General features: G+C 38.4%; 7 protein-coding genes and 1 non-coding gene across 12 annotated transcripts; 4 read left to right on the top strand and 4 right to left on the bottom strand.

The window, feature by feature from the left end:
• Window positions 1-225: 225 nt before the first annotated feature.
• Window positions 226-2,700, bottom strand: LOC111794864 (large ribosomal subunit protein uL1). The gene is made up of 6 exons (XM_023677031.2): window positions 2,593-2,700; window positions 2,337-2,381; window positions 1,611-1,830; window positions 1,110-1,275; window positions 651-856; window positions 226-477 (listed from the first exon to the last, which is right to left on the bottom strand). The coding sequence occupies exons 2-6, from the start codon at window positions 2,339-2,341 to the stop codon at window positions 424-426; spliced, it is 651 nt and encodes a 216-aa protein (XP_023532799.1). The 5' UTR covers window positions 2,342-2,381; window positions 2,593-2,700; the 3' UTR covers window positions 226-423.
• A 3,457-nt stretch (window positions 2,701-6,157) lies between these two features.
• LOC111794861 (beta-1,6-galactosyltransferase GALT29A) lies at window positions 6,158-15,975 on the bottom strand. Of its 4 annotated transcripts, none has more exons than XR_015421022.1 (5): window positions 15,295-15,975; window positions 13,651-15,096; window positions 9,116-9,181; window positions 8,559-8,864; window positions 6,158-7,413 (listed from the first exon to the last, which is right to left on the bottom strand). XR_015421022.1 is itself a non-coding variant. In XM_087123749.1 (3 exons), the coding sequence occupies exons 1-2, from the start codon at window positions 14,788-14,790 to the stop codon at window positions 9,128-9,130; spliced, it is 1,194 nt and encodes a 397-aa protein (XP_086979875.1). In that variant the 5' UTR covers window positions 14,791-15,975; the 3' UTR covers window positions 6,158-7,413; window positions 9,116-9,127. The 4 variants fall into 4 exon arrangements, 2 of the variants coding, with proteins under 2 accessions (XP_086979875.1, XP_086979876.1); XR_015421023.1 differs by adding an exon at window positions 13,239-13,312 and having other exon boundaries at window positions 13,651-15,974; XM_087123749.1 differs by lacking the exon at window positions 8,559-8,864 and having other exon boundaries at window positions 13,651-15,975.
• Window positions 6,540-8,073, top strand: LOC111794862 (ABSCISIC ACID-INSENSITIVE 5-like protein 1). The gene is made up of 4 exons (XM_087123904.1): window positions 6,540-7,382; window positions 7,488-7,559; window positions 7,654-7,683; window positions 7,771-8,073. The coding sequence occupies exons 1-4, from the start codon at window positions 6,540-6,542 to the stop codon at window positions 7,855-7,857; spliced, it is 1,032 nt and encodes a 343-aa protein (XP_086980030.1). The 3' UTR covers window positions 7,858-8,073.
• Window positions 8,768-13,392, top strand: LOC111794860 (poly ADP-ribose polymerase 3). The gene is made up of 18 exons (XM_023677026.2): window positions 8,768-8,905; window positions 9,274-9,569; window positions 9,670-9,865; window positions 9,967-10,080; window positions 10,165-10,222; window positions 10,306-10,375; window positions 10,465-10,639; window positions 10,716-10,849; window positions 10,934-11,171; window positions 11,270-11,397; window positions 11,469-11,545; window positions 11,624-11,784; window positions 11,875-12,084; window positions 12,172-12,274; window positions 12,355-12,437; window positions 12,521-12,664; window positions 12,744-12,926; window positions 13,054-13,392. The coding sequence occupies exons 1-18, from the start codon at window positions 8,900-8,902 to the stop codon at window positions 13,120-13,122; spliced, it is 2,445 nt and encodes an 814-aa protein (XP_023532794.2). The 5' UTR covers window positions 8,768-8,899; the 3' UTR covers window positions 13,123-13,392.
• A 267-nt stretch (window positions 15,976-16,242) lies between the features above and the next one.
• LOC111796274 (U6 spliceosomal RNA) lies at window positions 16,243-16,345 on the bottom strand. Its single transcript, XR_002815319.2, has one exon. It is a non-coding gene; the product is annotated as a U6 spliceosomal RNA (small nuclear RNA).
• A 356-nt stretch (window positions 16,346-16,701) lies between these two features.
• On the bottom strand, window positions 16,702-17,880 carry LOC111794863 (zinc finger A20 and AN1 domain-containing stress-associated protein 3). Its single transcript, XM_023677030.2, has 2 exons — window positions 17,580-17,880; window positions 16,702-17,419 (listed from the first exon to the last, which is right to left on the bottom strand). The coding sequence occupies exon 2, from the start codon at window positions 17,377-17,379 to the stop codon at window positions 16,876-16,878; it is 504 nt and encodes a 167-aa protein (XP_023532798.2). The 5' UTR covers window positions 17,380-17,419; window positions 17,580-17,880; the 3' UTR covers window positions 16,702-16,875.
• Window positions 17,881-19,898: 2,018 nt separating this feature from the next.
• On the top strand, window positions 19,899-24,769 carry LOC111794858 (protein SUPPRESSOR OF K(+) TRANSPORT GROWTH DEFECT 1). 2 transcript variants are annotated; one of them, XM_023677023.2, is made up of 9 exons: window positions 19,899-20,696; window positions 21,109-21,214; window positions 22,229-22,427; window positions 23,336-23,404; window positions 23,480-23,554; window positions 23,652-23,750; window positions 23,860-24,015; window positions 24,415-24,548; window positions 24,639-24,769. In XM_023677023.2, the coding sequence occupies exons 1-8, from the start codon at window positions 20,225-20,227 to the stop codon at window positions 24,538-24,540; spliced, it is 1,302 nt and encodes a 433-aa protein (XP_023532791.1). In that variant the 5' UTR covers window positions 19,899-20,224; the 3' UTR covers window positions 24,541-24,548; window positions 24,639-24,769. The 2 variants fall into 2 exon arrangements, with proteins under 2 accessions (XP_023532791.1, XP_086979877.1); XM_087123751.1 differs by having other exon boundaries at window positions 24,415-24,769.
• LOC111794859 (uncharacterized) lies at window positions 24,730-26,622 on the top strand. The gene is made up of 2 exons (XM_023677025.2): window positions 24,730-24,869; window positions 25,910-26,622. Exon 2 carries the CDS (start codon window positions 25,958-25,960, stop codon window positions 26,513-26,515), a length of 558 nt encoding a protein of 185 aa, XP_023532793.2. The 5' UTR covers window positions 24,730-24,869; window positions 25,910-25,957; the 3' UTR covers window positions 26,516-26,622.
• Window positions 26,623-26,793: the final 171 nt, after the last annotated feature.

The following is a 26,793-nucleotide window of genomic DNA, read 5'->3' on the forward strand; positions in this document are numbered from 1 at the left end:
ACAGAAGTACAAAACAATTCATCTTTTAAAATCAACATTTTAAAAGCAAATTAGGTTTTAATTATTTAAAGAAGGTTGAGGCTTCATCTAAAGTTCAAAATTGAAAATTTGCGTAATATTAATTTAAAATAAGCTGTATCGATAATTAATTGAATAATTGAAATTAAGCAAAATAGGCGTATAATAAATTGGAAAAAAAAAATCGACAAAACATAAGAGAACAAATGGAAAAAAAAAGAAAACATTACTTCCATCATGAGTGTTAACGGTTGTGCAGCTAGTGGTTTTGTTTGTGCTAAACAAAAAATAAATAAAAGAAAAATAAACAGGAAAACTTTTACCAATCATAATATAGAATTTCACCTCAACTGGTTGGGTCTTAAACGAAAGAGCAAACAGTACTATCTAAAATTTGAAAAGTTCTCAGAAGACTCGATATGCCTTTCCCATAGTACTCTTCAGGTACAAGCACCTCACCTGATGAACAAGAAAAAACATCCAATCTCATAAGTCGATACAAGGACAAGGATTGATTATGTGTAGAGAGCATTTGAAAACTGTGTTAGTATGTTCTTTAATCAAAATACGAAGGTGTGATTATAATCAAAGAACTAAAATTAAATGGGGGGGAAAGTATGCCTGTGACTTACGTTTTGCCAATTCTTTTTCAACAAGGAAACAAGGAAATTGACACTCATTTGAACGTTCTGGAAAACTTGCTTCTCCTCCATGGCGACGTTACCGACGGCAACACCCATGCAAAGAACCTTTTTTAGTTGAAATTTAACCATTGCCTTTGTCTCGTTGACTTTCGACTCGAGGGATTCTTGGTGAGTAACCAGGGTAGGGAACTTACCTGTAACGACAATGTACATGTCGATGTTAGTAAGAACTACAAAAATATGACTTCCTTATGTGAGCTGTGCAAAACAAAACAGCATTTTCAAAAGAAAAGAATGAATTCAATTTACAAGCATGCAGTCTATCGAGAGCCTTTCAGATGCCACTAGCTTGCATCACCACGACGATAAAACTAACAAGAACTTACTAACTTGAGCCACAAGATCAAAAGGGTAAATTCCGGATGTCTAGTAGTTCAGAACACTTGCCTGCCTTGTTGAGCCCAGGGCCCAGAAGACGGGGAATTTGCTTGATAACAGCTTCAGATGCCAAAAAGGCATGATATTTCTTGGCAAGTTTCTTCACCAACTTCTTGTTCTTGTTTAGCTTCTTCAAACCTTCCACATCCATATAATCCATACCAATCTTCTCTGCCTAAAATAAGCATCCGCACATTTTAGTAAACGGATAGTGCTGACGTGCAACGGTTTAGAAATTTCTATTTACTATGCATGAAATGCCGAAGTATATTGTTTTCCACAACAAGTACAAAGTCACTAATAATGCTCATACAGAATTCAGCATCATGCCTATAAAACACAGATGAAAACAACTATAAACTTATTGTCCAGATCTAATTGCCGTTAAAAACTTCATATATATTCTTAAACACGGTAGCTAGTAGAATTGTGACATAAAATACAGCAAGCCTCACACAAAATAGTAACCGGACAAGACAAGTGGAAAGGTTACGAGAATATAAAGCCTACCTCTTCAACGTGCAAAGCATCTCCAAGCATGCAAAGCTTCATCTTAGGGCGAGGGATATGAGGCAACTTCACTGATCCACTGAAACGCTTGTCCTTCTGAGGATCATAGTTCTTCAGTCCAATCTGAAGTTCAATAGTCTCAGTAAAGTTGCGCTTCTTTTCAGTGCTATCACCAAAGATAGATGAAATGGCTTCTCTCAACGCTTCACTCTGAAGTTTGCTGCAGATATAAACCAGAAAAACTACATTCAGTAAATTCAAAGACACACGTAACGCAAATGATACGAACCAAAGCCTCCAGCAAACAAAATTCAATTTAGTATAAACGTATGAACGAGTATTGTAAACTCCAGAATTGGTAGAATCATGAACACTTCAAAATATAGCCCAAGTAAATTCCTACGATGCACCTTCATACTTCCAAATCTTCCAGGAGAAAATAATGCGAACTAAATTTATAGCCACAGCATATAAATTCCTACGATGCAACTTCATACTTCCAAATCTTCCAGGAGAAAAAAATGCGAACCAAATTTATAGCCACGGCAAATAAATTCCTACGATGCAACTTCATACTTCCAAATCTTCCAGGAGAAAAGAACGCGAACTAAATTTATAGCCACGGCATATTTAACATAAACACCAGCAGAAGCACTAATCAAAACCGTGTTCTAAAACAAGATTCTGAACAGTAAATAAACTATAAGGAAAAACAGTTCGACATACCTCATTTTCGGAACCCTTTCTTTTCAAGGAGCAGCTACAGACTCACTGAAAAGAAGAAAAAAGGAACAAACCTAATCAAAACACGAAGTAAACGAACAACCACACGAGTAAAAAATACAAGATAGAGATAAATAAGAACTGAATATCAAATCAAGGAAGAACAAACAAAACGAAAAAAAAAATGCCGCAGCGCAATAGAATTAAGTATCAGTTTCAACAAAAATAAATCTCAGTTCGAAAGAGTGTAGATTCGTACCTGGTGAGAAGAAGCTAAGCTAGGGTTTTTCGACGGCAGCTGATAATAGATATATAATGGAAGACCGAAGAGATGCGATCCAAAAAGAAAGGCGCGGTGATAAACCTATGATAGGAGGACCGTAATTTTGCGAACACGACCATGGGCCGGGCTGTACGACCATGTTCATATTGGGCCCAATATTGGCCCAATTTGTTGTCCAATGGGCCTTGAACATGGGCCTTGATGGGCTCGTTTTTCTACTATATGTATTTTATTTAGTTATTGTACTTTCAAAATTTTATAATAAGCAATTAATCTTAAATAGATTCTCATCTAATACGTAATTAACACGTGGCATAAATAATTATCAAATAATGATGTTTTCTCACAAAAATTTCGTAATATAGCACAAAAACTATATTATTAAATGTAATTCTTTCGTATAAATTCATAATTAACCTGTACTCGGTTCAATTATGAACCGAAGATTTTTTAATCAGGTCAACCTGATCATTCGAAAATATGGTTCATAACAGAACCCGACCTTACTTTGCTTCTAAGATTATTACGATAATTAAGAAATTTTTATAATGTAAGTCAGTGATCCACGGTAGCCTGTAAATGTTTGATATTTGAACTTTATAAAATTTTATTATTAATACAATTTGTAACTTGAACTAACTCAATCTCTGTCAAAAAAAATTTAATTCAACCCGAGTACACTCATAAATTGCAACCTTTAACGAAGTAAATAAATTACTCACGAGACGAAGCCTGATGAACGGGATTTGTTTATCTATAAAGTAATTTCAATACATATTTCCATCTCAACACCTACTTTCTACCCTCAACGGTGGTCGTGAACTGGATCGGGGGCTGCTCTGCCACAAGGCGACGCCCTCGCCGACGCAATTCTGCCGGCAGTCAAGATTCTATCGAACGTCGAGTAGTCAATCCAGTCCTTTAGCGGCTCCTCTTTCCACCATTTCTCCGGCACCATCACTTTCCTGGCAACCTCGTCACGGTGCCTCTTCAACCGCTCTCGAACCCCACTACAACTATTTAAGTTCTCACCACAAATTCTAGATCTCGGGACACTGTTGATTGAATAGTCTTTTTTTTTTTTTTAATATAGTCATGTCAATAGAATTTTTCATAGTCGAACAAAGTAAGAGGAGGGTACATGCCTCGATGGAACACAGACGAACGAATGTTCGGGATGTCCTAAACTATTTGACACATACGATCGATTCTCGATAGGTGCTTGAGTGGGTAGTAAGGGTCGATGACGACTCGGGACGGGAGATGATGTTATGATACATGAACTATATTGTTGAGAATCTGAAGCACAAGATGAGATGCAATGTTGTATACGAGAGACTTTGACCTAGATGACAAGACGATGATCACATAATTATCCAACCCAATTCAAATTGTTATGAAAATAAGCTCGGATAATTACGTCATATTAATTTAATTTTTATTTTTTTAACCTTATAATTATTATGCATTAAAAATTTCTAAAAAGCGATAACTTTTAACCTAATTTCCATGTCTAGAAAAATAATAATAATAAAATGAGCGGACCGTTACTAATTAAAAATAACCATATATATCGATAAAAATACAAAATTTGTTGATATTTTTATTAATTTAGTCTATATTTAATGTGACCAATAAGCGAACAACAAATAATGAAGTTTACAAGGTGCAACATTCGTCACAGCAAGCTGAGGATGCTTTTACCAAAGGCCTCGGTCAGCTCCACTAGTCCTTGACGGAGACCATCATCGACCGGCCAGTCATCCACGGTATAGACAACGTCGTCTTAGCCATGGATAAGCTCTCGAATCTTCGAGGCTTTGTTCATCAAGTAATTACGTTTATCATATCTTAAAATCACGTGTTACAACGTTTTATGAACTAATGGCTATGCAACATGACCACGTTAGCTATTGAAACAGTGTGGTTTTCAGGCGGACATTGTAAGACAACAAACACTTCACCAGCTGCATAGCGGTGGGTTGAGATGTTTTTTTAGACCTAACAATTGTTCGAGTTGTAAAATTTTTAACCTAAATAATTATTTTTATAAGATAATAATAATAAAAAAAAAACAACCTAAAGATAATAAAAACCCTATATTAATCTTATATATGTAAGACTCAAATTAGGGTTTTTTTTAAATAAAATTAAATTTATAAATCCGCTCTTATCTATGAATTTTGTTATCTACTTTTTGCATGATTCCTTTTTTCGGAAAGAAACAAGTTAAATTTTGGAAACTAATAAAGATATCTCGTTAGCAGATAATATAATCTCGAGATTCTGCTCAGTCAATTAAAAGAATAATTGTTTCTGACAGTATCATAGTCATGTTTTAACTTAGACATATCAATAGAATTCTCGAGTGTCGAACATGGAAGTTGTGAGATTTGAATGTGGTCGTAATGGATGTCGAATAAATAATGTACTTTGTTCAAGGGCTCGAGAAATAAGGTTGGTGGACACTATTTACATTAACATGAGATGTTTTGGAGAAATCATGAAAGGATAAGTTACCATATATATTTGTTTTATAAATAAATAATAAATTAAAAAATATAAATAATAATAAATAAAAAATATATTCGTTTTTTTTTTTTTAAACTTTTTTAAATTAAAAGATATAAATAATAAAAAACAGACAAATGAAAGTCAACGGGTGGAAAAGTTGTAACGGAAACACTTTTCTCCTGAAGTTACGTTACAGATTCGCAAAACAATCAATGTCAGAGAGTCACTGTCAGATCGTACGAATGGTATTGGTCGGATTCATCGAGTTGGTGTGGTTTTGGCCGCAGCAGATTTGATCTCATACCTCGCCTGCCAATCATGTGCGTGCGCCCTCATGAAATTGAATTCAAATCCAACGGCTGAAATTAAAGGATGGTAACAGACTTTGTCCTTTTTGCCCTCGTACTTCGGAATTTGTTTACCCTCTCAGCTGAGGCAAAACGGTTGCATGTTGGATTCCACGTGTCGAACAAAAAAAAATACTTTTATTTGTTTTTTTCAATAAAAGGAATATAAAAAAATGGTCAGAGAATCGTCACGTTGCTATAATTTCAATTAAAATATAATATAAATATAATATATATATATATATAAATATGTAGAATACTATTTAAATTTTTAATTTTTATTTTCAGCAATATATTATTATTGAATTTATAAAGACTTTTTATATTTTTTTAATAAAAAAATTCTTAAAAATTAATTCCACTAATTTTTTTTATTAAAAATAAATAATTAACAATTATACAATATGAAGTTTATATTAACTTGTCAAGAATGTTGTTCAAATTATCACAAGATGTAATTTTTTTTACTTTAAACTTGCCGATTATAGTAATGAACTATGAATATTATACCTTTTTCTTTTCAAATTTTTGTATGATTGAAATATCTTGATTCATACCGTTTACTAATACCGGGCGGGCGGCCGAAACGTATCTAAAATTAAATCCCACTTCCTTATATAAACAACACAAGTCTCTTTGTTTACTCATCTGCTTCTCTCTTCCTCTTCCTCCTCCTCTGATTGTTTTTTTTTTTTTTTTTTTTTTTTTAAAGCAAATTTTCAGAATTTTTGATCCATTTCTCTGCAACTCCTTCTGTTTGTTCTCAAAGGTAACATCACATCCATCGCTTTGAAATTCTGTTTCTGTTTTGGAACAATTTTCTATGATGATTTGTGGGTCAAGCTTTGCATGCAAGTTTTGAATTGGGTCTCTGTTTCAGTTTGAATCTGTTCTTCATTGTCTGGTTTTACTTTCGCTGTTGGATTTGATTTCTTCCTTGAAATGGGTCTGTTTTCTTAGCTTTTGATTTCACTTGCTGCTCAACAGGGAATCTGGAGGGAAGAATTTTCTTGGTGATTTTCTAGGCATCCAAACAGAGTATTTTGGTTTCATGTTGGAGAAATGGAGAATTCAGGATTTGAACATATGGCGATTGGGCAAATGATACCAGAACCAGCAGCAGCAGCAGCAGCAGCAGCAGCAGCAGTAGCAGCAGCACAGCCGCCATCAAATGGAGTATTAAGTGACAATTTCATCTCTTCACTGAACAAAAACAACTCCATTTTATCTCAACCAGTTGATGAAATTCAGTACAAAAGTGGGAAGAATTTTGGGTGTTTAGGCATGGATGAGATACTTTCCAATCTCTGGAATGTTGAAGGAACTCAAAACCAAATTCATTCACAAACCAATGAATTAAATGAACCTCAAAATCTCCCTTTCATGGCTGCCAATACTATTAATAATTCAAGGCTAACCCTGTCTCGCCAAGCTGCAGCAGAACAAACATACCCACAATGGCAGAAGTTCATGAACATTCCGCAGAATCCATGCTACAGCCAGCAGGGTTTAGGAGAACGGACATTGGAGGATTTCTTGGTGAAAGCTGGAATGGTTCAAGAATCATCATCTTCTTCAATGAAGCAGCTGCCATGCTCGATGGTGGATTTGGGGTTAGGGATGGGGGGAAATTTGGGGCAGAACATGTCTTATCATAATCATCAGAATGCTGCTATGAACTTTCCTGGGAATTTGTTTTCAACTAACCAAATGCTTACCCCATCAGTTGGCGTGGAGCCATCTGATAACAGCTCAATTCAGATATCTCAAAGCATGACTGATTGGGGTGAGCATAGCAGCAAGAAGAGGATCATTAATAGGTCCCCAGAATTTGTGGTGCAGCGGAGGCAGCATAGGATGATCAAGAATCGGGAGTCAGCTGCTCGATCTCGGGCTAGAAAACAGGTTCTCATGCTTGTCTAATCATCATGATTCACTGATACATAGAGCAAACTGTAAGAGATTGTTAATATATAATGAACTAACTAGAGTCATGATCGTTGATTACAGGCATACACAGTGGAGTTGGAAGCAGAACTGAATCAGCTGAAAGAAGAGAATGAAAAACTAAAGCAAACACTGGTGAAGTTTTCTTTTTCTAGCAACATTCAACATGCGTTATTACATTCATTCTCTTGACTTTCATTTCCTGATCTTAATAACATCAAATATGCAGATTGAATCTGAAATGGATAGACAGAAAGAGGCAAGCAATTCGACTCGATTTTTTTCGAGATTTTTCGAGTCGGTTTTATGAAGCTTTTAGGTATGAGATTATTGTGTTGTGTTGCAGATGATGCAGAGGAAGGAGCTGGAAAAGAGACAGAAGCCAACAGAGAGGTTGATGACAAGCAGGAGGGCAGCAAGCATGGATTGGTGAAGAGGGGGAAGAGTATCTGTTTTATCGACATTGAGGAAAGTTTTATGTGTAAATGTTGAAAATTTTACAGCAAGTAATGGGTTTGGCCGAGACACTATTTTACAGCAAGGAACGGTTTTGTCTGAAACACCATATATTATATTATAGGTAATGGTTGTGTCTGAAACACTAGTGATTTCATTACATATGAAAGGTAGATACACATTTGATTCAACATTTTCAATGTTGGAGGTTCTACTTGTGATTGTTGTGATTGTGATGTTAAGTATGTTCGGCCACGCACTCAAGCCCACCGCTAATAGATATTGTCCTTTGTAAGTTTTTTCTTTCGAGTTTCTCATCAAAGCTTTTAAAACGCGTCTATTAGGAAGGAGGTTGAGCATCGAAGAGGGGTGGACACGAGTCCCGAAAGGGAGTAGAATAGGGGTCTTACATCGATTGGAGAAGGGAACGAGTGTTAGGATTGGTCCTGAAAGGGGTGGATTGTGAGATCCCACTTTAGTTGGGGAGGAAAACAAAGCATTTTTTATAAGGGTGTGGCTTCCTAACAACGTTTTAAAACGTTGAGGGAAAGCTCGAAAGGGAAACTCGAAAGAGGACAATATCTGCTAGCGGTAGGCTTGGGCGTTACAATCCTAAATTAATTTGCAGGAATATTACAGAAGGGACAGAGAAACAAAACTCAGTTTACATTCCACTACCTGTCAATAGCTGAGGCTTTCAAAAGGCATCCAATTGGACACGTGGTATTCACTTTGGTGCCCCATAACACATGGAAGTCTACTAGTTTGACAGAGAAGTCAAGAACAAGCACGGACGTGTCTCTCTCGGAAGTTGTCACTATCACAAAGTTATGCAACGTTAAAGGAAATCCATGGAATGGTCTCTCTTTCAGCTATTTTCCATATCTTAAACTTTAGTGCTTCAAGCTTCAAACTTGGATCTCATTGCTTTGCCTTTCACTGCCTTCTTTGTTGGGGAGTGCTTTATTTTTGCTGCTCTCTCATCTGTGTTCATCCAAAACAGAGAGAAAAACTGAAAGATGAAGGTTTGATCCTCTTAGCTTCTATATTATATACTCGGATGCGCTTTCATTCCTGTCTATGAATCTCTAGCATTAATGTTTCATGGGTTTGCTACTCATTTAACCAAATCAGTGTTCTTCTGATGTTTATGCGTCTGTCTTGTGTTTTCCAGCTTAATCATCTAACTAAGAACTAGTAGAAGTTCAAATCAAAATAACAACTATCATTGGTACCTGTAAATTCCATTAAGCTGTCGGCCAAATCCTTTGAGAAGTCCACCTGATGCAAAAATGGTGTTTCTGCAAGTAGAGAAAGAACACAATTGAAAGTTGATAAAAGAAATGTCAGAACAGTTCAAGAAAATTAGCTAATTTGTGTACAAATTTTGAAGGTTCATGAAAAGAGATCCCATTCTCACGCTCATGGTTCTGGTGAAGAAGAAAAGATAATGACAAGGAAACAAAAGGCAGAGAGCAAGACACATGAAAATGAACAATCACCTAAGAAAGTAAAGTCTGAAGACGAAAATGGGCGCCCGAACTGCAAATCCGAAACCGATCTTGTAGACGAGTTTGAATCGTTCTGTAACGCTACAAGAGAGAGTATTTCCATTGATCAAATGAAAGAGATCCTGCAAATGAATGAGCAAGACTCCACTGGCCCTGACTATGAGGTTGCTTCTAAATGGTACTACCATTAATATCAACAACTGCAGCATAGGCTTTTATTTATATCAGTGAATCATTCTTTTCGTGTATCGTTTGCTGAGCTGATCTCACATTGGCAGTCAAGACTTGCTGTTCTATGGTGCACTAGAAGGTTGCCCAGTCTGTAGTGGCAACCTGGTATTTGATGGGAAACGCTATGCCTGCAATGGATTTCTAAGCGAATGGTCTACTTGTACCTTCAAAACCAAGGATCCACCTAGGAAAAATGAAACCAATAAGTTACCAGAATCAGTCTTGAATTCTCCCATATCAGATGTAACACTCCATTTCCTGCACTTGTTTCTTCTTTTTCTAGATAGCCAGACATCATCGTACCAACAATTTTCTTAGTTGAACTCTGTTTCTTTATGGTGTAGTTGATAAAGAAGTATCAAAATCCAGGTCAACGTCGTAAGAGAAATCTTGGCCAATCAGATAAACCCTTCTCAGGAATGACAATTTCACTCTCTGGTCGTCTTTCGAGAACTCATGTAAGTCGATGGGTTGGGATTGAACTAGCATGGCACGAGTTTTTATTGTGATGGCTAACAAGTTTTCAATGACTGTTAACTCAGCATTACTGGAGAAAAGAAATTGAGAAGCATGGAGGGACTGTTAACAATTCTGTTATAGGTACAATCTCTTTGTTCTCATTGAGTCCTTGATTCTGTTCCTCGCTGTAATCGGTCGCGGTTTTAATGAACAAATCTTTGCAGGTGTCAGTTGTTTGGTTGTCTCTCCTGCCGAGAGAGAACGTGGTGGATCTTCCAAAGTTGCAGAAGCAGTGTGCGTTTCTTTCCTTCTATCCAAGATACATGCAGTTTTCAGGGCTGTTTGGTTTTGAAATTTCATGCCAATAATGTTCTCTTTTCCAGTGAAAGAGGAATACGGGTCGTTCGAGAAGCTTGGCTGCTTAATAGCATTGAGAAGCAAGAAGCTCAACCACTGGAAGCTTATGATATTGTAACAGATCTCACTGTCGAAGGCAAAGGGATCCCTTGGGACAAACAAGATCCATCTGAAGAGGCACTTGAATCCCTCACAGCTGAAGTACGAATATCATTTTGAACATACTGTAGATTAATATTTAGAGTTCTTACCGGTTACTTTTACGTGTGTTCTGCAGCTCAAATTATATGGGAAGAGAGGGGTTTACAAGGATACCAAATTACAAGAACAAGGTGGAGAGATATTTGAAAAGGATGGGATCTTGTACAATTGCGCCTTTTCGCTTTGCGATCAAGGCCGAGGACTTAATGAGTAGCATACCGAACTTCTCCCCAGAAAGTTCTTGTTCATTAATTTTTTTCCCAGCTGATTCTAATTCACGAGCTATTGTTGTAGGTATTGTATTACTCAACTGATCAAAGTACCTGATAAGAACTTGCATCTGTTCTATAAGAAAGGAAAAGTTGGCGATAATCCCAACGCAGAGGAAAGGCTGGAGGAATGGGAAAACGAGGGAGATGCTATAAAGGAGTTTGTGCGGCTGTTCGAGGAAATAACTGGAAATGAATTCGAGCCATGGGAAAGGGAGAAGAAGTTTGAGAAGAAACGCTTGTCTTTCTATCCCATCGATATGGTATAATCCTAGTTTTTCGGTCATTTGTTCATGAGTTCGTCTGACACATGATATTTGATTTTTTTCCCCTTGTTTATGGCAATGGTTATACTTCATAGGATGATGGTGTGGATGTGAGACATGGAGGGCTTGGTCTTCGGCAGCTAGGAGTTGCATCTGTTCACAGCAAGCTAGAGCCAGTGGTTGCCAACTTTATGAAGGTTTTGTGTAGCCAAGAGATTTACAAGTAAGGCCTCTCTATAAAACGCTTTCCCTTCCTGCGCCATGAGATCTTACACCTTTGTCCTTCAACCCCAGGTATGCTCTTATGGAGATGGGGCACGACCCTCCGGAGTTCCCGATGGGAATGCTTTCTAATCTTCACTTGAAGAGATGTAAGCCCTATTAGCCCTTCCCTTTTCCCCTTTTGTTTTTGTTAATCTGCTCGGTGTAAAGTGGAAAACTCTTTGCAGGCGAAGAGGTCCTTATGGAATTCATAGAGAAAGTAAAATCAATGAAAGAGACGGGACTTAAGGCTGAAGCTGTTTGGACAGATTACAGTAATAGATGGTTCACCCTCATGCACTCTACCAGACCTTTGATCTTCAAGGACTATCAAGAAATTGCTGAACATGTATGATGCCCCAATTAGGACCTTTCTACTATTGGTTGCAAACTTCCTTTTCTTTTTGGTTCATGTTATCTTAGCCGCTTAATTATCCAGGCTGCGGCCGTGTTGGAGAGTGTTCGAGATATAACAGTGGCTTCACATCTCGTTGGCGACATGACTGGATCTACCATTGACGATCCACTCTCGGATCGATATAAGAAACTGGGTGGTTCTATTTCGCTTCTGGAGAAGGATTCAGATGACTATAAAATGATTGTGAACTATCTAGAGAAAACCTACGAGCCTGTGAAAGTTGGAGATATTGTAAGAATTGACGTTCGATTGAATACTCGACAACATAATTCAGAGAATCTTGATTATTGAAGTTCGTGGTTTGAATGTGTTTTCCAGGAATATGGAGCGAGTGTTGACAACATTTTTTCTGTAGAATCAGAAGCTCTCCCCAGCTACGAAGAGATAAAGAAGCTACCAAATAAAGTCCTCTTGTGGTGTGGTGGGTTGGCTGAATCCCTATTTACTTACCCTCACTTCAGCGTTAATTGTTTCCATCTAAATTTCCTACTTTCTTGATAGGCACCCGGAGTTCGAATCTCATGAGGCATTTGCACAAAGGCTTCTTGCCAGCAATATGCTCTCTTCCAGTCCCGGGTTACATGGTACCTAGGCAATTGGAACATCGTAATATTTTCTTTTAAACATCAAAACGAACCTCGATATGGATTCTCCTTTTGTTTCGCAGTTTGGCCGAGCAATTGTGTGCTCTGATGCTGCGGCGGAGGCAGCTAGATACGGTTTTACTGCCGTAGACAGGCCAGAAGGTTTTTTGGTCCTGGCTATTGTTTCTCTCGGGGAAGAGATAATAGAGATAACAAGCCCACCTGAGGTAACCTAGGAACTTGATTTTCTGGCGTCTTTGTACAGTTCTGGTCAAGGTTGAATTAACTAGCGAGTGGTTGGGACAGGACACGAAATCATTGGAGGAGAAGAAGATGGGAGTGAAAGCATTGGGTAGGAAGAAGACAGACGAATCAGAACACTTTGTTTGGAAGGATGATATTAGAGTTCCATGTGGCACTTTGATCGCTTCAGAGCACAAAGATAGCCCTCTTGAATACAACGAGTACTCTGTCTACGATACCAAGCAGGTATGTCTCCTATGAACTGGTAATTTTTTTTTTCCCTCGAATGTTATGTTTTCTAATTTGGCAAGTCTAATAATCCATGCAAACATATGGTAAATCAAACCCCTTTTTGGGTCCCTATACCATGCAGGCGAGTATAAGGTTCTTGGTGGGGGTGAAGTACGAGGAGAAAGAGGTGGTGATGGACACAAAGGAATGAAGGGAAATTGAAGCAGATGTTGAAGCATGCCCTGCATATATCTCTACTGTCCCTTTTGTGCCTTTTTTGTAGGGAGAGTTGATTCACATCACAATGTAAATATAATCATCTCTAACCTGTTGTAGTGCTCAGTTCCTGTGGTGCCTTTTCCATCGTCTTTCTTAGCTCAGCTTAGTTTCAATTAGGAAGTCTGCACGACAGTATGATGTTATAGGCTAAGGTCACCAAGTTTTGGTGTTACAAAGCTATAGTGTTCAACATTCGAGTAAATTTCCCTGATCCCTCCCCTTCCTATAAATTTGCATGGGTAGTAATATTGCTATATCTATTCATGATTGGTGTAAATTCGAAATCATGCTCGCTAAAAAATGTTACAAGTTGTAAATCATGCACCAAAATAAAATTTTTCCTTTGAGATCAGTCATAGGACAGCCTAAACGAACAACTATACACCAACAGAGAATGAAGCAAGTTATCTAATCAACAACGACAAGATCGAATTCACTTATATAAAACCGTAAGAGGTACCTTGAACTTGTTCGACAAGAAAGGTATTCTCTGTGGCCTAGCAATCAAATCGTAATAAAAATCATACTCTGCCTCATAATCGTGCAGCCCCAATTCCTTCTTCTGGTTTGTGTGATAATGATGTTTTGCTGAAGGCGATTTCCCAAATCCAAATATACTAACTTTGTCGCAAATTCCTACGGCCAACATAACGGCTTGCATACCAGAAGAATAGTGGAATAAAGGACCTTCGTGGGCTGAGCTCCATTCTTCCATCGACTTCCCTGTCACCTTCATAAAGCGTTTGACTGAGTAATATTTCACAATCCTAGAGCACAGAGCATCAAAATTCGGATCAGTAATCAGCAGCGGAGATTTGTGGGATTTGTTGCAGATAGTGTAGTCCATGAAATGTACAGGTTGACAAATGTACATGATTGTCGGCACGTTTGGCCCATAGGGGTGGCAGAAACACCCTTCTCTTCTGGCACAAAGGTGTAAGATGTTGCTATTGATGAAAGAAATGTTGGTTTTAGAGCCAACTTTGCTCTCATGATTATCTGTTCTTGCGTTGTTCAATCGAATAACAATCTCGTGGCTGTCAATCAGTTTCCCATAAGCACTGTTCAATAAGATTCCACTGTTCCCCACGACGGCACAAGCGGAATACTTTTTATCTGAACCGACAAAGCCATTCTGCCTGTCAATTGGGTCTTTGATGAGTCTTACCAGTTTCGGCATAATCTCCGTCGTGAGCTGTTTCTTTCTCACCCAGCTACTCAATGACCGCCTGAAATCCAACCAATGTCGGTAAAAGGCCGGCGAGCGGAACGTTACTGGAAAGCTATTCGAGGGCCTCGCTTTCTTGTCATAATGATTGAATCTTCGCCATGTAGCATAAGTCCTGTACGCCCTCGGGCCACCAAAGTTCGCCTCCAACAATTGATCTATATCTCGCTTCGACTGTCTCTCTCCCAAATCAACCGAAGCAAATTTCAGCAGTGTGGAATTAAACACGAATGCTGGTGGTCTCGAACCGATTACATAAGTTTCCAGCTCGAAAGAACTGAGGCCGCGGCGGAAGATGAGGCGGCAGATGAGAGGCACAACAAATGAGATGAACAGCAACACACTGAACACCGGACGGACCGTACTCTTCATCGCGAGAGTGAAACCGCCGGACCGATTTGAGGTAATGCTAAATGAATGCGGGCATAGATTGCAGAGATCTTGAACCAATACGTCTCAGATCCATTTCCAAAAAGTTCGGCATCCAATGAGACGATAAAGAAAACAGTTGTGATGCTTAAATTTTGAACTCGGAGAAAAATCCGAAAAGCGAGATTTATGTGAATGCAATCTCGTCGGTGGCGACATCAGAAAAGAGTAGGTAAGAAGCAAGAACCACAGATCCAAAGATCAAACGAGAATGATACCCTCAGGATTCCAAATCCGAGAAAGAACAGTCTAAAAAAACAGCAACACCAATGCAAAAAATTTCCTAATTAACTTCTGCAAGTAACTGAACTACGAATTATCCAGTTAGAACAGTATCGAATCCAAACAATTCACCATTTAAACGAAAACAAAAGCATTCAACTAAGTGTAAGTGACTGTTCAATAAACCATTAACGAAACCAAAAGATTCAAATCAGAGTCACAAACCCTAACATAAATCCGCCGGTTCCATTGACGAATTATGAGAATCAAAGAAAGCCGCGAATCATTGGCATTGGCTTCCGGACAGGATTCTCCCGTTGATCTCCCGGCCATTATTGCACCATTTTATATACACTAGAAATACTAATGTGCGGCGCAGTACATTGCACCAACCATACAAACAAGTCCACGTGGCTTCGTTTCGTCTCTCTTTATCATGACATTATATCAGACGGTTCAGATCACGCCTCTGGCTCATCATGTATCACGAAATTCACACCGTATCAGTTCCCAAAGCTTTACAGCTAATCCAATAAATTGTGGATTTTTTTAATACCCCAAATGGAATATAAACTATTTCTTTTAAATTAAATTTAAAATCGATGATTCCAATATGAATTGACGTGACACATTATTATTGGATGGGCATGGTCTTTTTGGCGGTTTGTTTGGCAATTACGAGAAAGAGCGTGACACTAAACCTTATAATATAAGATTAATTAAATGTATTGTACATTTAATTATTAGAGAATATAATATAAGAGTATAGTATTCCCCGGACATATAATTTTGCGACAAAAACAATTATTTTTGTATTTTCTTTTCCTCTTTTGGCATAAGAAGACGGTCTACTTGAGAGTCAGTTCAGCCTTACTATGTTTAGCTGAACGGACCGGGAATATTACTCCTTTCTTTTCCAGGAAAAGAATCAAATTTTACTACTAGTATATACTAATATTGTCTGTTTTGGCCTATTATGTATCACTGTCAGCCTCCCGATTTTAAAACGTGTATGTTCGATTGAGGTTTTCATACCTTTAGAAGAAATACTTTGTTCTCCTCTCCAATCGATGTAGGATCGACCACCTCTCACTGATTTTGATATTATATTTCGATTTGCACATGTCGTCCTTGCAATGGGGGCCTAGCGTTTTCACTAACACGCCTTAGTGTCTGACTCTGATATTATTCTTGATTTGTGTGTGTCATCTTTGTGCAGGCTCGTGCTAATCTTCTCTATATCGTCCCAATTTTATCGGATGTCCTCGTTTGTAACAATCAAATCTACCGCTAGTAACTACTGTTAGCTTTGGCCTGTTACACATCGTCGTCAGATCTCAACCGACGTAAGATCTCACAATCCACTCCCTTAGGGACCCAGTGTCCTCGCTGGCATACCACCACCCCGTGAGCCTACATCCATCACTAGCAGATATTGTTTGTTTTGCCTCGTTAGGTATCATCATCAACCTAACAATTTTAAAATGGTTTCCTTAAGACAATATACATTATTTTCCAAAGAAAATATTTAAAATTTTAAGCAAATTAAAAAATAAAAATAGTTTAATTGAATAATTTATTATTTTAAGGACCTAATCACCCTTTTAAATACCATTTTGGACGGCTTCTGACTTTCACAGGAAACAAATTGAAATATAGATCATATTATTGAATTTTTATACAACCATCAATATTTTTTGCGAATAGTCCCAACGCCGTCCCGCGGCTGTCAACTCCACGCGCTGGCCCCACACCAAAGAAGCTGAAAAGACCATTTTGTCCCTCTCTCTCCCTCTCTCTCCTCCTTCAGATCCTCTGTAGTTTCTCCCCTTTCACCACCGGATTTGCCTTCGCGATCTGATCCTTCCCCATCCCTTTGAAGTCAAATTCACACCCGTGTTGCTCCGGGTACCGGTGAGTCCCACAGTACACCATCCCGCACCTGCACTTGAACCCTATCAATCCTACGCGCCGCCTGCACGTCGTGCATCGGCTCGCCTGCTGCTGCGCCGGCGCTGGAGTTACATCTGCCGCCACCTGCGCCTTCTCCTCAAAGGACTGGTTCGCTTCCAATGAATCCGATTTGAGATTTAACAACGACGCGTCCGCAAAGGAGGATGACGCGATGGTGGCAGCGGCGGCGGATGTTAGGGTTTGGTTTAAAGCGAGTTTGGCGGAGGAGGATTGCTGTTCCTTCAACTGCAGATCTCGGTAGCACTTTGAGCAGAGATCTTGCGTCGCAGGACTCCCGAAGAATCCGCAGTTGTTAACGCAAAGCTTCGGCGCTTGGCATCTATGTTCTTCCGCCATTCTTTCCGGATCTCAATTCAACAACTCAATATCTATAAATCTACAACATAAATCAAACGAAAAAAACAAATCAGATCCATCGATGAAAACAATCGAACTCCAAATCAAATTCACACGAACAAAACCTCTCCAAATCAAATCAAATCCAGGAAACGAACAACATCAAACAAAAATACGAACAGAAATCTTCAGAGAAATACCTGTTTGCGATGATTCAAACGATCAGCAGACAATCGACAAAATAGCAGATCGAACCGAATATAATTTGTTCCGAAAGAGAGAAACAAATGAAGAAAGGAGAGGAATCGAAACGCTGGCTTTGAAGGAAAACAAAAGAATCTCCAAACCGATTATAATGGGAACAGAGATTGTGAGTTATTTGGAGATTCCTTTTCTGCGTGGTGGAAAGTTCCAGACAATTTCCTTTGCTGTTCTTCCTTCTTTCTTTTTCTTTCCTTTTTCTTACTTTTTTCCAAATTATCTCTCGTGTTTGTTCCTGATAATTCAATTGCTTTTATTCTTTGAATTTTTTTATTTATTTTTCACTTCAAATTGGCACCAAACAAAACGCCGATTCCCTCTTTAAATACGCGTTTCGTTGGTTCAACGCCGTAATAGAAACTCCGCGTGAAAACCAATACACGGCTGTTAGTTGGCTGGCGATCCAAATCATCTAGAAATCGCCGAGCTTCTTCCCCAGGCGATCCAAATCGTCTAGAAATCGCCAGGCCTCTCGCCCTGGCCCCCACCTTAGTCCGTCTTTTTAATATTTATTATAACAATTTATTTATTAATTTTGGAGCATATTTAGGTCTACTTCTAAGAACATGAAAATGTTGACTTTTATCTTTATTTTGACTTATGAAAAATGTCCAAAAATTCACCGAATCAGAGAGCGCCAAGTGTCACAACCATATTATATGAGATTTGGATTTCCCTCGGGATTGTTTGTAAGCATGTCAATATCACGATGCTACACGGTTGACTGGAAAAGTCCAAAGTATATAATCTTTGGTCTTTGGTTGTAATGGTCTTGATCATTTTCCATTCCGTGTTTCGGTACTTGTAAAAGAGGTTCTTTTATCATTAACTTAACTATATCCTGAGCTTGGATCAAACTCTCTATGAGATTTATAATTGCATTACTTATAGCTTTCTTGTTCGTAGACCGATAATTCTACGAACAGTAAGAAATGACAAAACAGCTCAAACTTTTGTTGTAACATTTAGCAACAAAAAAAATCTTTGACCCAATAAGTTCTGTTGGAGCTCGGATTTTAATTTATTACCGTTCGCGTGCATTAATGTTAAATGAACACAACACAACTCTCCACAATATTATGATATTGTCCACTCTAAGCACAAGCTCTCGTGGCTTTGCTATTGGAGATAGTATTATTTGATTATAAACGCATGATCATTCCCTAAATTAGCCGATGTGGGACTTTCATTCAATACATTGAATGTATGGCGTCTTTGTATGGAGAGCTTTCTACATGAACTGCAAAACCCTTATTGGCTAAGGCTACTGCGACAGAGGCTTACCTCTTAAAAATTACCTGAACCCTTTAATTCTCACGCAGCCTTTATTATGTCACATTAAATTTCATGCTAATGTGCTGTCTGAACATTTTTGTAGCTAACGTTCTTCGCCAAGTTCTCCATGTGGGAATCCTGTGGACCAAAGCAACCGAGCGTTGCCCAAATTACCTAAATTACCATGCGACAGAGGCTTACATCTTAAAAATTATCTAAACCCTTTAATTCTCATGCAGCCTTTATTATGTCACATTAAATTTCATGCCAATGTGCTGTCTGAACATTTTTGTAGCTAACGTTCTTTGCCAAGTTCTCCATGTGAGAATCCTATGGACCAAAGCAACCGAGCGTTGCCCAAATTACCATGCAAGAGCTAGCAATAAAAGTAAATGTTTGAATTTAGTGTTGAGTATTGTTGGGAGAGAAGTCTCACATTAGCTAATTAAGGAAAAGATCGAGAGCTCACGCTGAACAAATGACAATATCATATCATTGTAAAGAGTCATGGTCCTTAACATTTAGCTCACTACATCCCGAACATATTTTGATAAAGGCCCATAGTCAAGTTGAGATGGAAATTATAAATATATATATATTTCAAAAATACCTTCAAACTTGTCAATAGTTTTAAAAAAAAAATTTAATTAATACCTTTTCACTTAAAAATAATAATAATAAAAATACTCATGAAATTTTAATAGCATCGTAAATATTGGACGCTTTATAAAAAAGTTAATTTTTTTTTACTTGAATGAAAATGTTAATATTGCTTTCGAAGATTTATGGATATTTTTTAGTATTTTTTTAAATTAAAAAATTAAAAAAAAAAAAAGAAAAAAATGTTTTTAAAATTTTTTATGATTCCATCCAGGTTAACCTTAGAAATATTTTTAAATATATTTTTTAAAGTAAGGTAAGGAATATATTTACTAATTTAGTCTTTATTACAACCATTTGTAGTTTTCAACACGCTACTGCTATTTGCTGAACCGAGCCTAGCCTCCCACTGGCACAACTCTTTTTTTCCTTTCAATTCATTCCCGTGGTTGTAAGGCTGAGGATTGTTTTTCCATCGGATCATTCCGATTCAAGCTTCATCCTCCGATCTTCAGATAAAGATTTTTCGGTAAATTGTATATTTCTGTGGGAAATCATCGCTTGAAATCTAGGTTTTCAATTGTTTATATGCTTTGAGATTCCGAGAGTCAAAGATCGATGTTCTAGGGTTTCCGTTTTCCGTGGGGAGACGATTTGCGATCGCGCTGTTTTAATCTATCTATGAAACTTGGTTGAAGTTACTCCAGAGATGTATAGCAATTTCAAGGAACAAGCTATCGAGTACGTGAAGCAGGCGGTACAGGAAGATAATGCTGGCAATTACGCGAAAGCCTTCCCACTGTATATGAACGCCTTGGAATACTTCAAAACTCATTTGAAGTATGAGAAGAATCCTAAGATTAAGGAAGCCATTACCCAGAAATTCACCGAGTATTTGCGTCGTGCCGAGGAGATACGTGCTGTGCTCGATGATGGCGGTCCAGGACCGGCTTCCAATGGGGATGCGGCGGTTGCGACTAAGCCCAAGACGAAGCCAAAGGATGGAGAAGGAGGAGATGGAGAAGATCCAGAACAGGCTAAGCTGCGAGCCGGTCTTAATTCCGCGATCATAAGGGAGAAGCCGGACGTCAAGTGGAACGATGTCGCTGGATTAGAAAGCGCCAAGCAGGCATTGCAAGAGGCGGTAATATTACCCGTGAAGTTCCCGCAGTTCTTTACTGGTTAGTTCCATTCAACTTCTTTCGATCTACTGTCATATTGATCTCTGTTGTTTGATTGCAATGATCTTAATCACGTCAGTAAAGTTGCGTTGCCTCTGGATTTCCTGCTTTTGAGTTTGATTTGATTTGATGTGTAATGATTACGAATATGCTGGATTGGAATGCTTGGTTGTCCTGTCTGTTCTCTAGCTTCAAGTTGTGAGGAGATCCCTGAGTTCCGACTTCTAGTTTAAGTATAACGTTGATTCTTATCCTAATAAACTGCTTGGATCCTATCCTTCTAATTACCCAATTTGACTTGAAATAAACTTGTGTAAAGAACGTGTTCTCATTTCCAGTCGCATTCTATTACGAAGGTTTCTGCTTACTTTTTAAATACTCTTGTCAAAGATCATCATCTAGTTTTATTCAGGTAAGAGGCGACCATGGAGAGCTTTCTTGTTATATGGACCTCCTGGAACTGGAAAATCATACTTGGCAAAGGCTGTTGCTACGGAGGCTGACTCAACATTTTTCAGGTAATGGTTTTTTGAGCCTATGATCTGTTTAGTTGTGATAAGTTTCTTCACTGCCCTAGCTGTTATCTTTTAAATGTTCTATGCAAGCATATCTCAAGAATTTATGATGGAAAATTGGATGTCCTGTTGTTCAAATTTTTAATGGAAAGTCCCTGTTTCTTCATCATATTTTTTTATGTAGTGTAATTAGTTGGAATTATTATAATTTTTTAGTTTGATTTTTTTCGTTTGTTAGTAATTGAATCAGTGGGCTACAATCTTATTTGAATAGAGAGTTAATCTCTTGCATTAGCAAAACTTGAATAATAATGAGGTTCTTGTTGGTGATTCTTGAGAGTTTTAGACTGTTAGATGGGACCATCTGTTTTGCTTGGCTGGAAAGTTTCGAGGAAAATATGACTGAAGGTAAAGTAAGGAGAAAAGAAGTTTACTATACAAAGTTGTTTAGAGAGGTAGCAATTTAGTGCGCAAGATTTAATGTAGGATACATCCATGCCAAATTTAATTATGAGTGGTAGAACCTACCCTGTCTTTTTCTCTTGACAGCCCAGGAGAATAAATGCACTCGGATTTTTTCTTCTTATATTTGCCTTTTCTGAGTGCAATCTGTTAGGTAGGAATTTTCTGGATTGGAATCATCTTCCATTATTTAGTTGCACGATGAACTTGTTATGGTTCTTGACTTTGACAAACTTCAGGAATAAAATTAGCTATCTTTTTAATTATTTATTTTTTGAAATAGAGTTCAAACGCATTTGCTGGCTGTTGACTGTTTGAACTCATTGAACAGTTTCAAATAGAAATAAAGTGGGGAAAATAATTGATGAATACAAAGGCTTTTGGTTATCTATTTTCTTTGTTTTCATTCCCATCCTATCCGATAGCAGGGCATACATACCCCACATTCTATTTGGATATCTTTGGCCGTTATATGAATGTGTTTTTATTAGTCATTAATCTTGGCTACTTGCTGGTTTTTTTACCTCTTACTTGTTTTTTACTTTCTGGTGCTAGCATTTCTTCCTCGGACCTTGTCTCGAAATGGATGGGTGAAAGTGAAAAGCTAGTTTCAAATCTTTTTCAAATGGCTCGAGATAGTGCTCCATCTATCATCTTTATTGATGAAATAGATTCATTGTGTGGTCAACGAGGTGAAGGTAATGAAAGCGAAGCTTCAAGACGCATTAAGACAGAACTTCTTGTGCAGATGCAGGTATGTTTGTAGAGTAATGGCATGCATATTTTGTGTATTAAAGGAGGGTTGCCCATTTCATTTACTCGAGAATGCCCAATTGCAGAAAATGCGTCCTCACTTGCTTTTGGCCTACTTTCAAGTGTTTTCTAGCTGGTTGAAAGTTGCCTTTTATTGTATCTGAAGAGTTCTGTAACAGTTAGGAGTCCAATTACTTGTTCCTTCGATTCTGGCCATCCACCTGGGTTTACACTGCTTCTTAAGTCTTAGGTTATAGGATATCTGGTTTGTTTCCTATCCTGTTAATATCCAAAAAAATTCCAACTTTCCCATGTCTACTGGGTTCTTTACCCAGCTCTCATTTCTAATTTTGGTAGTTACCAAAGCTGGGGACCTAGATGAGCAACCCTGAGTCTGAGGGGTTTGAACTCATTAGCATTCTATTACTTTTTTAAGGTGCCTAACCCTTGAATGTCTTTCCGTAAGTTTTATGCGTGTTTTTTGTTTTTTCTGTTTGTTTTTTCATACGATCTCTGAATTGAAAAAGTTAGCACTTGTCAGATGAATTTTGATGCATAATGGAATTTGCTCAATCACTAGTCCAGTTTCTATTTAAAATTAAATTGCCTACTCAATGTTACACTAACTAATCTATAGTTAGCTGTCTCTGTTATTTTACTTTGGAGAATATTACTTAGTGATTCGTTAACATAAGAAATAAATTGGGTAAAGGGGATGGAAACAGTTTGGGCATTTGGGGAGTTATATTTATTTCAAATCTTTTATGTTTTTCTTCTCTTAAAATATTGAGTTTTAGAAAACTGATTTAGAAATAGTTTCCAAACAAGCTCCATGGATATTGTTTCATTTAACCTCTTTTATTATCAAAGTTATTTTGAAACTGAATCATATATCTCTTGCATTAATAGGGTGTAGGAAACAACGATCAGAAAGTTCTTGTTCTTGCTGCAACAAATACTCCCTATGCTTTGGATCAGGTGAAGTTTATTTCCATATCATGTTAGGGTTTATGGAAATGCAATGCATATTTGACTGATAGATAGTGTTTACAGGCCATTCGTCGGCGATTTGACAAGCGGATATACATCCCTCTTCCCGATTTGAAAGCCAGGCAGCATATGTTCAAAGTTCTGAGAATTATATTTTATTTTTTTCCTGTAAAAAGCAACTTTTCTTTTTTGTCAGTAATGAACTCTGCTAACATTTTTAGGTGTATTTAAATAGGTGCATCTGGGGGATACGCCACATAATTTGACAGAAGCAGATTTTGAAAGCTTAGCACGCAAGACAGATGGTTTTTCAGGTTCAGATGTTTCAGTTTGTGTAAGTGTAAAATATTAGTTGGAGGAACTGATATCTATCTATTATTTGTGCCTTGAATCGTAATCAGAGATTAGTCAAAAGGTAGTTCATGAACCCCTTGAATTTGCAGGTGAAGGATGTGCTCTTCGAACCTGTTCGCAAAACACAAGATGCTATGTTCTTCTTTAAAACTCCTGATGGTATGTGGGTACCCTGTGGACCAAAGCAACAAGGTGCTGTCCAAATTACCATGCAAGAGTTAGCAGGCAAAGGACTCGCCTCAAAGGTACATTGCATCTTCCCATCTGAGATGAATATTTGGATTTAAAATTTGATATTTGACGACGTGCAGCACTGGTGCTCCTTGTGGCTGTTTATGGCCAGTTATTCGCAACTTCCATGAAGTGACGAGCAGGAAGATATAATAATACAGGCTAATATGTTAACATTTTATGCATCATCCGAAGATAAAATCTTTATACACTTGTATATGCTTCTCCATGTTGAAAAAGATTTGTCTTTTGATCAGGGGATGCTTTATAATAATTCGACTCAAGTCTCTGGTTGATAAAAGGAAGTTTTCTCGTTCGTTAATTCTAATGTCTTGAATGATATGGAAGAAAGAAACGCACCCTTTTTCAGGCTGCAATTTGTCTCGCTAAACATTTGCTTGTTTCTGTTGCAGATTCTTCCTCCTCCAATTACAAGAACAGACTTTGACAAGGTCCTAGCTAGACAGAGGCCTACCGTGAGTAAATCTGATCTGGAGATTCATGAAAGGTTTACAAAAGAGTTTGGGGAGGAAGGTTGAGGAGTTTGGTATGATTATTGCTCACAACCCATCAGAGTTGTATTTTATTTGTATTCCAACTCCAACAGATTTATATATGTTTCAATTGTCCATTGAAGGGGAAGCAGCAAGTATGACATTTTGTATTGAGCAGAAAACATTGAAGTCTGACGTTTCTCGAATTTCATGCCACCAACTTGTGTATAGTGTTACAAAAATTTGAAATAACGAATGATGTTTGTTTGCTTAATCATATTCTCTGCATCGTTTAGAATTATATACAGAACTTTGTAAATCTCATTCAGGGAATTTATTGCGATGATGGATGCTGGAGGGTTACAGCAATGAAGGTAACTTCTCCCAATTCAGGATTTCTTAGAAGATCATTAGATGTCACCTACAGAAAGAAAAAGAAAGAGGAATTCCTTAAAACCATGTAAATCTCATTCAGGGAATTTATTGCGATGATGGATGCTGGAGGGTTACAGCAATGAAGGAAACTTTTTCCTAGTAGATGTATTTTAAAATTGTGAGTCTGATGATAATACGTAATGGGTAATGGGCTACAGCGGTCAATGTTTGCTAGATGTCACGGTCAATGAGCTATTATAAATTATATAAGAGCTAGATGTCACGGTTATGAAACGCTGACTAGTTGTCAACTTCTCCCTACCCAAGGTTATATACTGTGAGCTGTTGCTGTTATTCTTTTGCTCGCTTATATAACGTCTCTTCCAAAAATCTCTCTGCCCTCGTTTTCTAAAACTTTCTTCTTGCGATTGTGACACTAAACACCAGGTGACACCAAGCGTAAGTCCACTGCCATCAATATTGCGATTGTGACACTAAACACCAGGTGACACCAAGCGTAAGTCCACTGCCATCAAGATTGCGATTGTGACACTAAACACCAGGTGACACCAAGCGTAAGTCCACTGCCATCAAGATTGCGATTGTGACACTAAACACCAGGTGACACCAAGCGTAAGTCCACTGCCATCAATATTGCGATTGTGACACTAAACACCAGGTGACACCAAGCGTAAGTCCACTGCCATCAAGATTGCGATTGTGACACTAAACACCAGGTGACACCAAGCGTAAGTCCACTGCCATCAAGATTGCGATTATGACACTAAACACCAGGTGACACCAAGTGATTACAAGTATGTAGAAGGATGTAGAAACCTCTTTTGGGCATGTGATCTTTCAGGCCACTATCATTGGATCCCTTTCCCAATCCAACATAATTCTTCTTTTCCTAAACTACTCTCCTCCGATCACAGTCTCTAGAGTGTTCAGTCCATTGGGGAAGGTTATTACCGTCATTTACCACTCCTACCGTTTCTACACCTTTCTTGTAACTTCACTCTCTGTCTGTGTCTCACAGGCTGACTGAGTGCCTCTCATCTCACCGACCTCACCTCCGGCGAAGAATATGGAGAAAAAGCGTAGTTGGAGCTGGAGCTGGGGGTCCGCCCTAGTCGGAGCAGCGTCGGCGATTGCAGCGACAGCGATCGTTTCCGCCAAGCCCAAGGACCCAACCTTCCACCTTATCTCAATTAAGTTCACTTCCTTCAAGCTAAAGCCGCCGGTAGTTGACGCCGAGCTCATCCTGACCGTCCACGTCACCAACCCCAACGTGGCCCCCATCCACTACTCCTCTACCTCCATGTCCATTTTCTACGACGGCTCCCTCCTCGGCTCGGCCCAGGTCGACGCCGGTTCGCAGCAGGCCCGGTCCTGTCAGGTCCTCCGCCTCCCAGCCCGACTCGACGGCCTGAAGCTGGCCCACAACGGCAGCCGGTTCATCTCCGACGTCATGAAACGAGAAATGGTTCTGGATGCGAGTGTGGATATTGGGGGAATTGCAAGAGTGCTTTGGTGGAGTCACAAGTTCAAGGTCCACGTGGACAGCCATCTCACCGTTGATCCCGTCTTCCTCGATGTGCTTGATCAGGAAAACACTTCCCAACTTGAGCTGTTTCTTTCTTGATATTCCATGGAGTTGTGGAATTAATTATGTCTCTTTGTCTTGTGTTTTTCTTTAGCCGCATTTAGGTGAAACGAGTGTAAGATTATCAATGCCCTTCCATTATAATTGAACTCGTTTTTTTTTTTTTTATAATTTAATTCAATTATTTAGAATAAGACCTTCCGGGGAATCATGGGTTCATAATCAAATAATACTATCTCCATTAGAACAAAACCTTTTGAGGAAGCCCAGAGTAAACTCACGAGAGCATATACTCAAAGTGGACAATATTATAACGC

Source organism: Cucurbita pepo, chromosome 5, assembly GCF_057944985.1.
Source record: "Cucurbita pepo subsp. pepo isolate OVF chromosome 5, ASM5794498v1, whole genome shotgun sequence".
In the NCBI taxonomy this organism is placed as follows: Eukaryota; Viridiplantae; Streptophyta; class Magnoliopsida; order Cucurbitales; family Cucurbitaceae; genus Cucurbita; species Cucurbita pepo.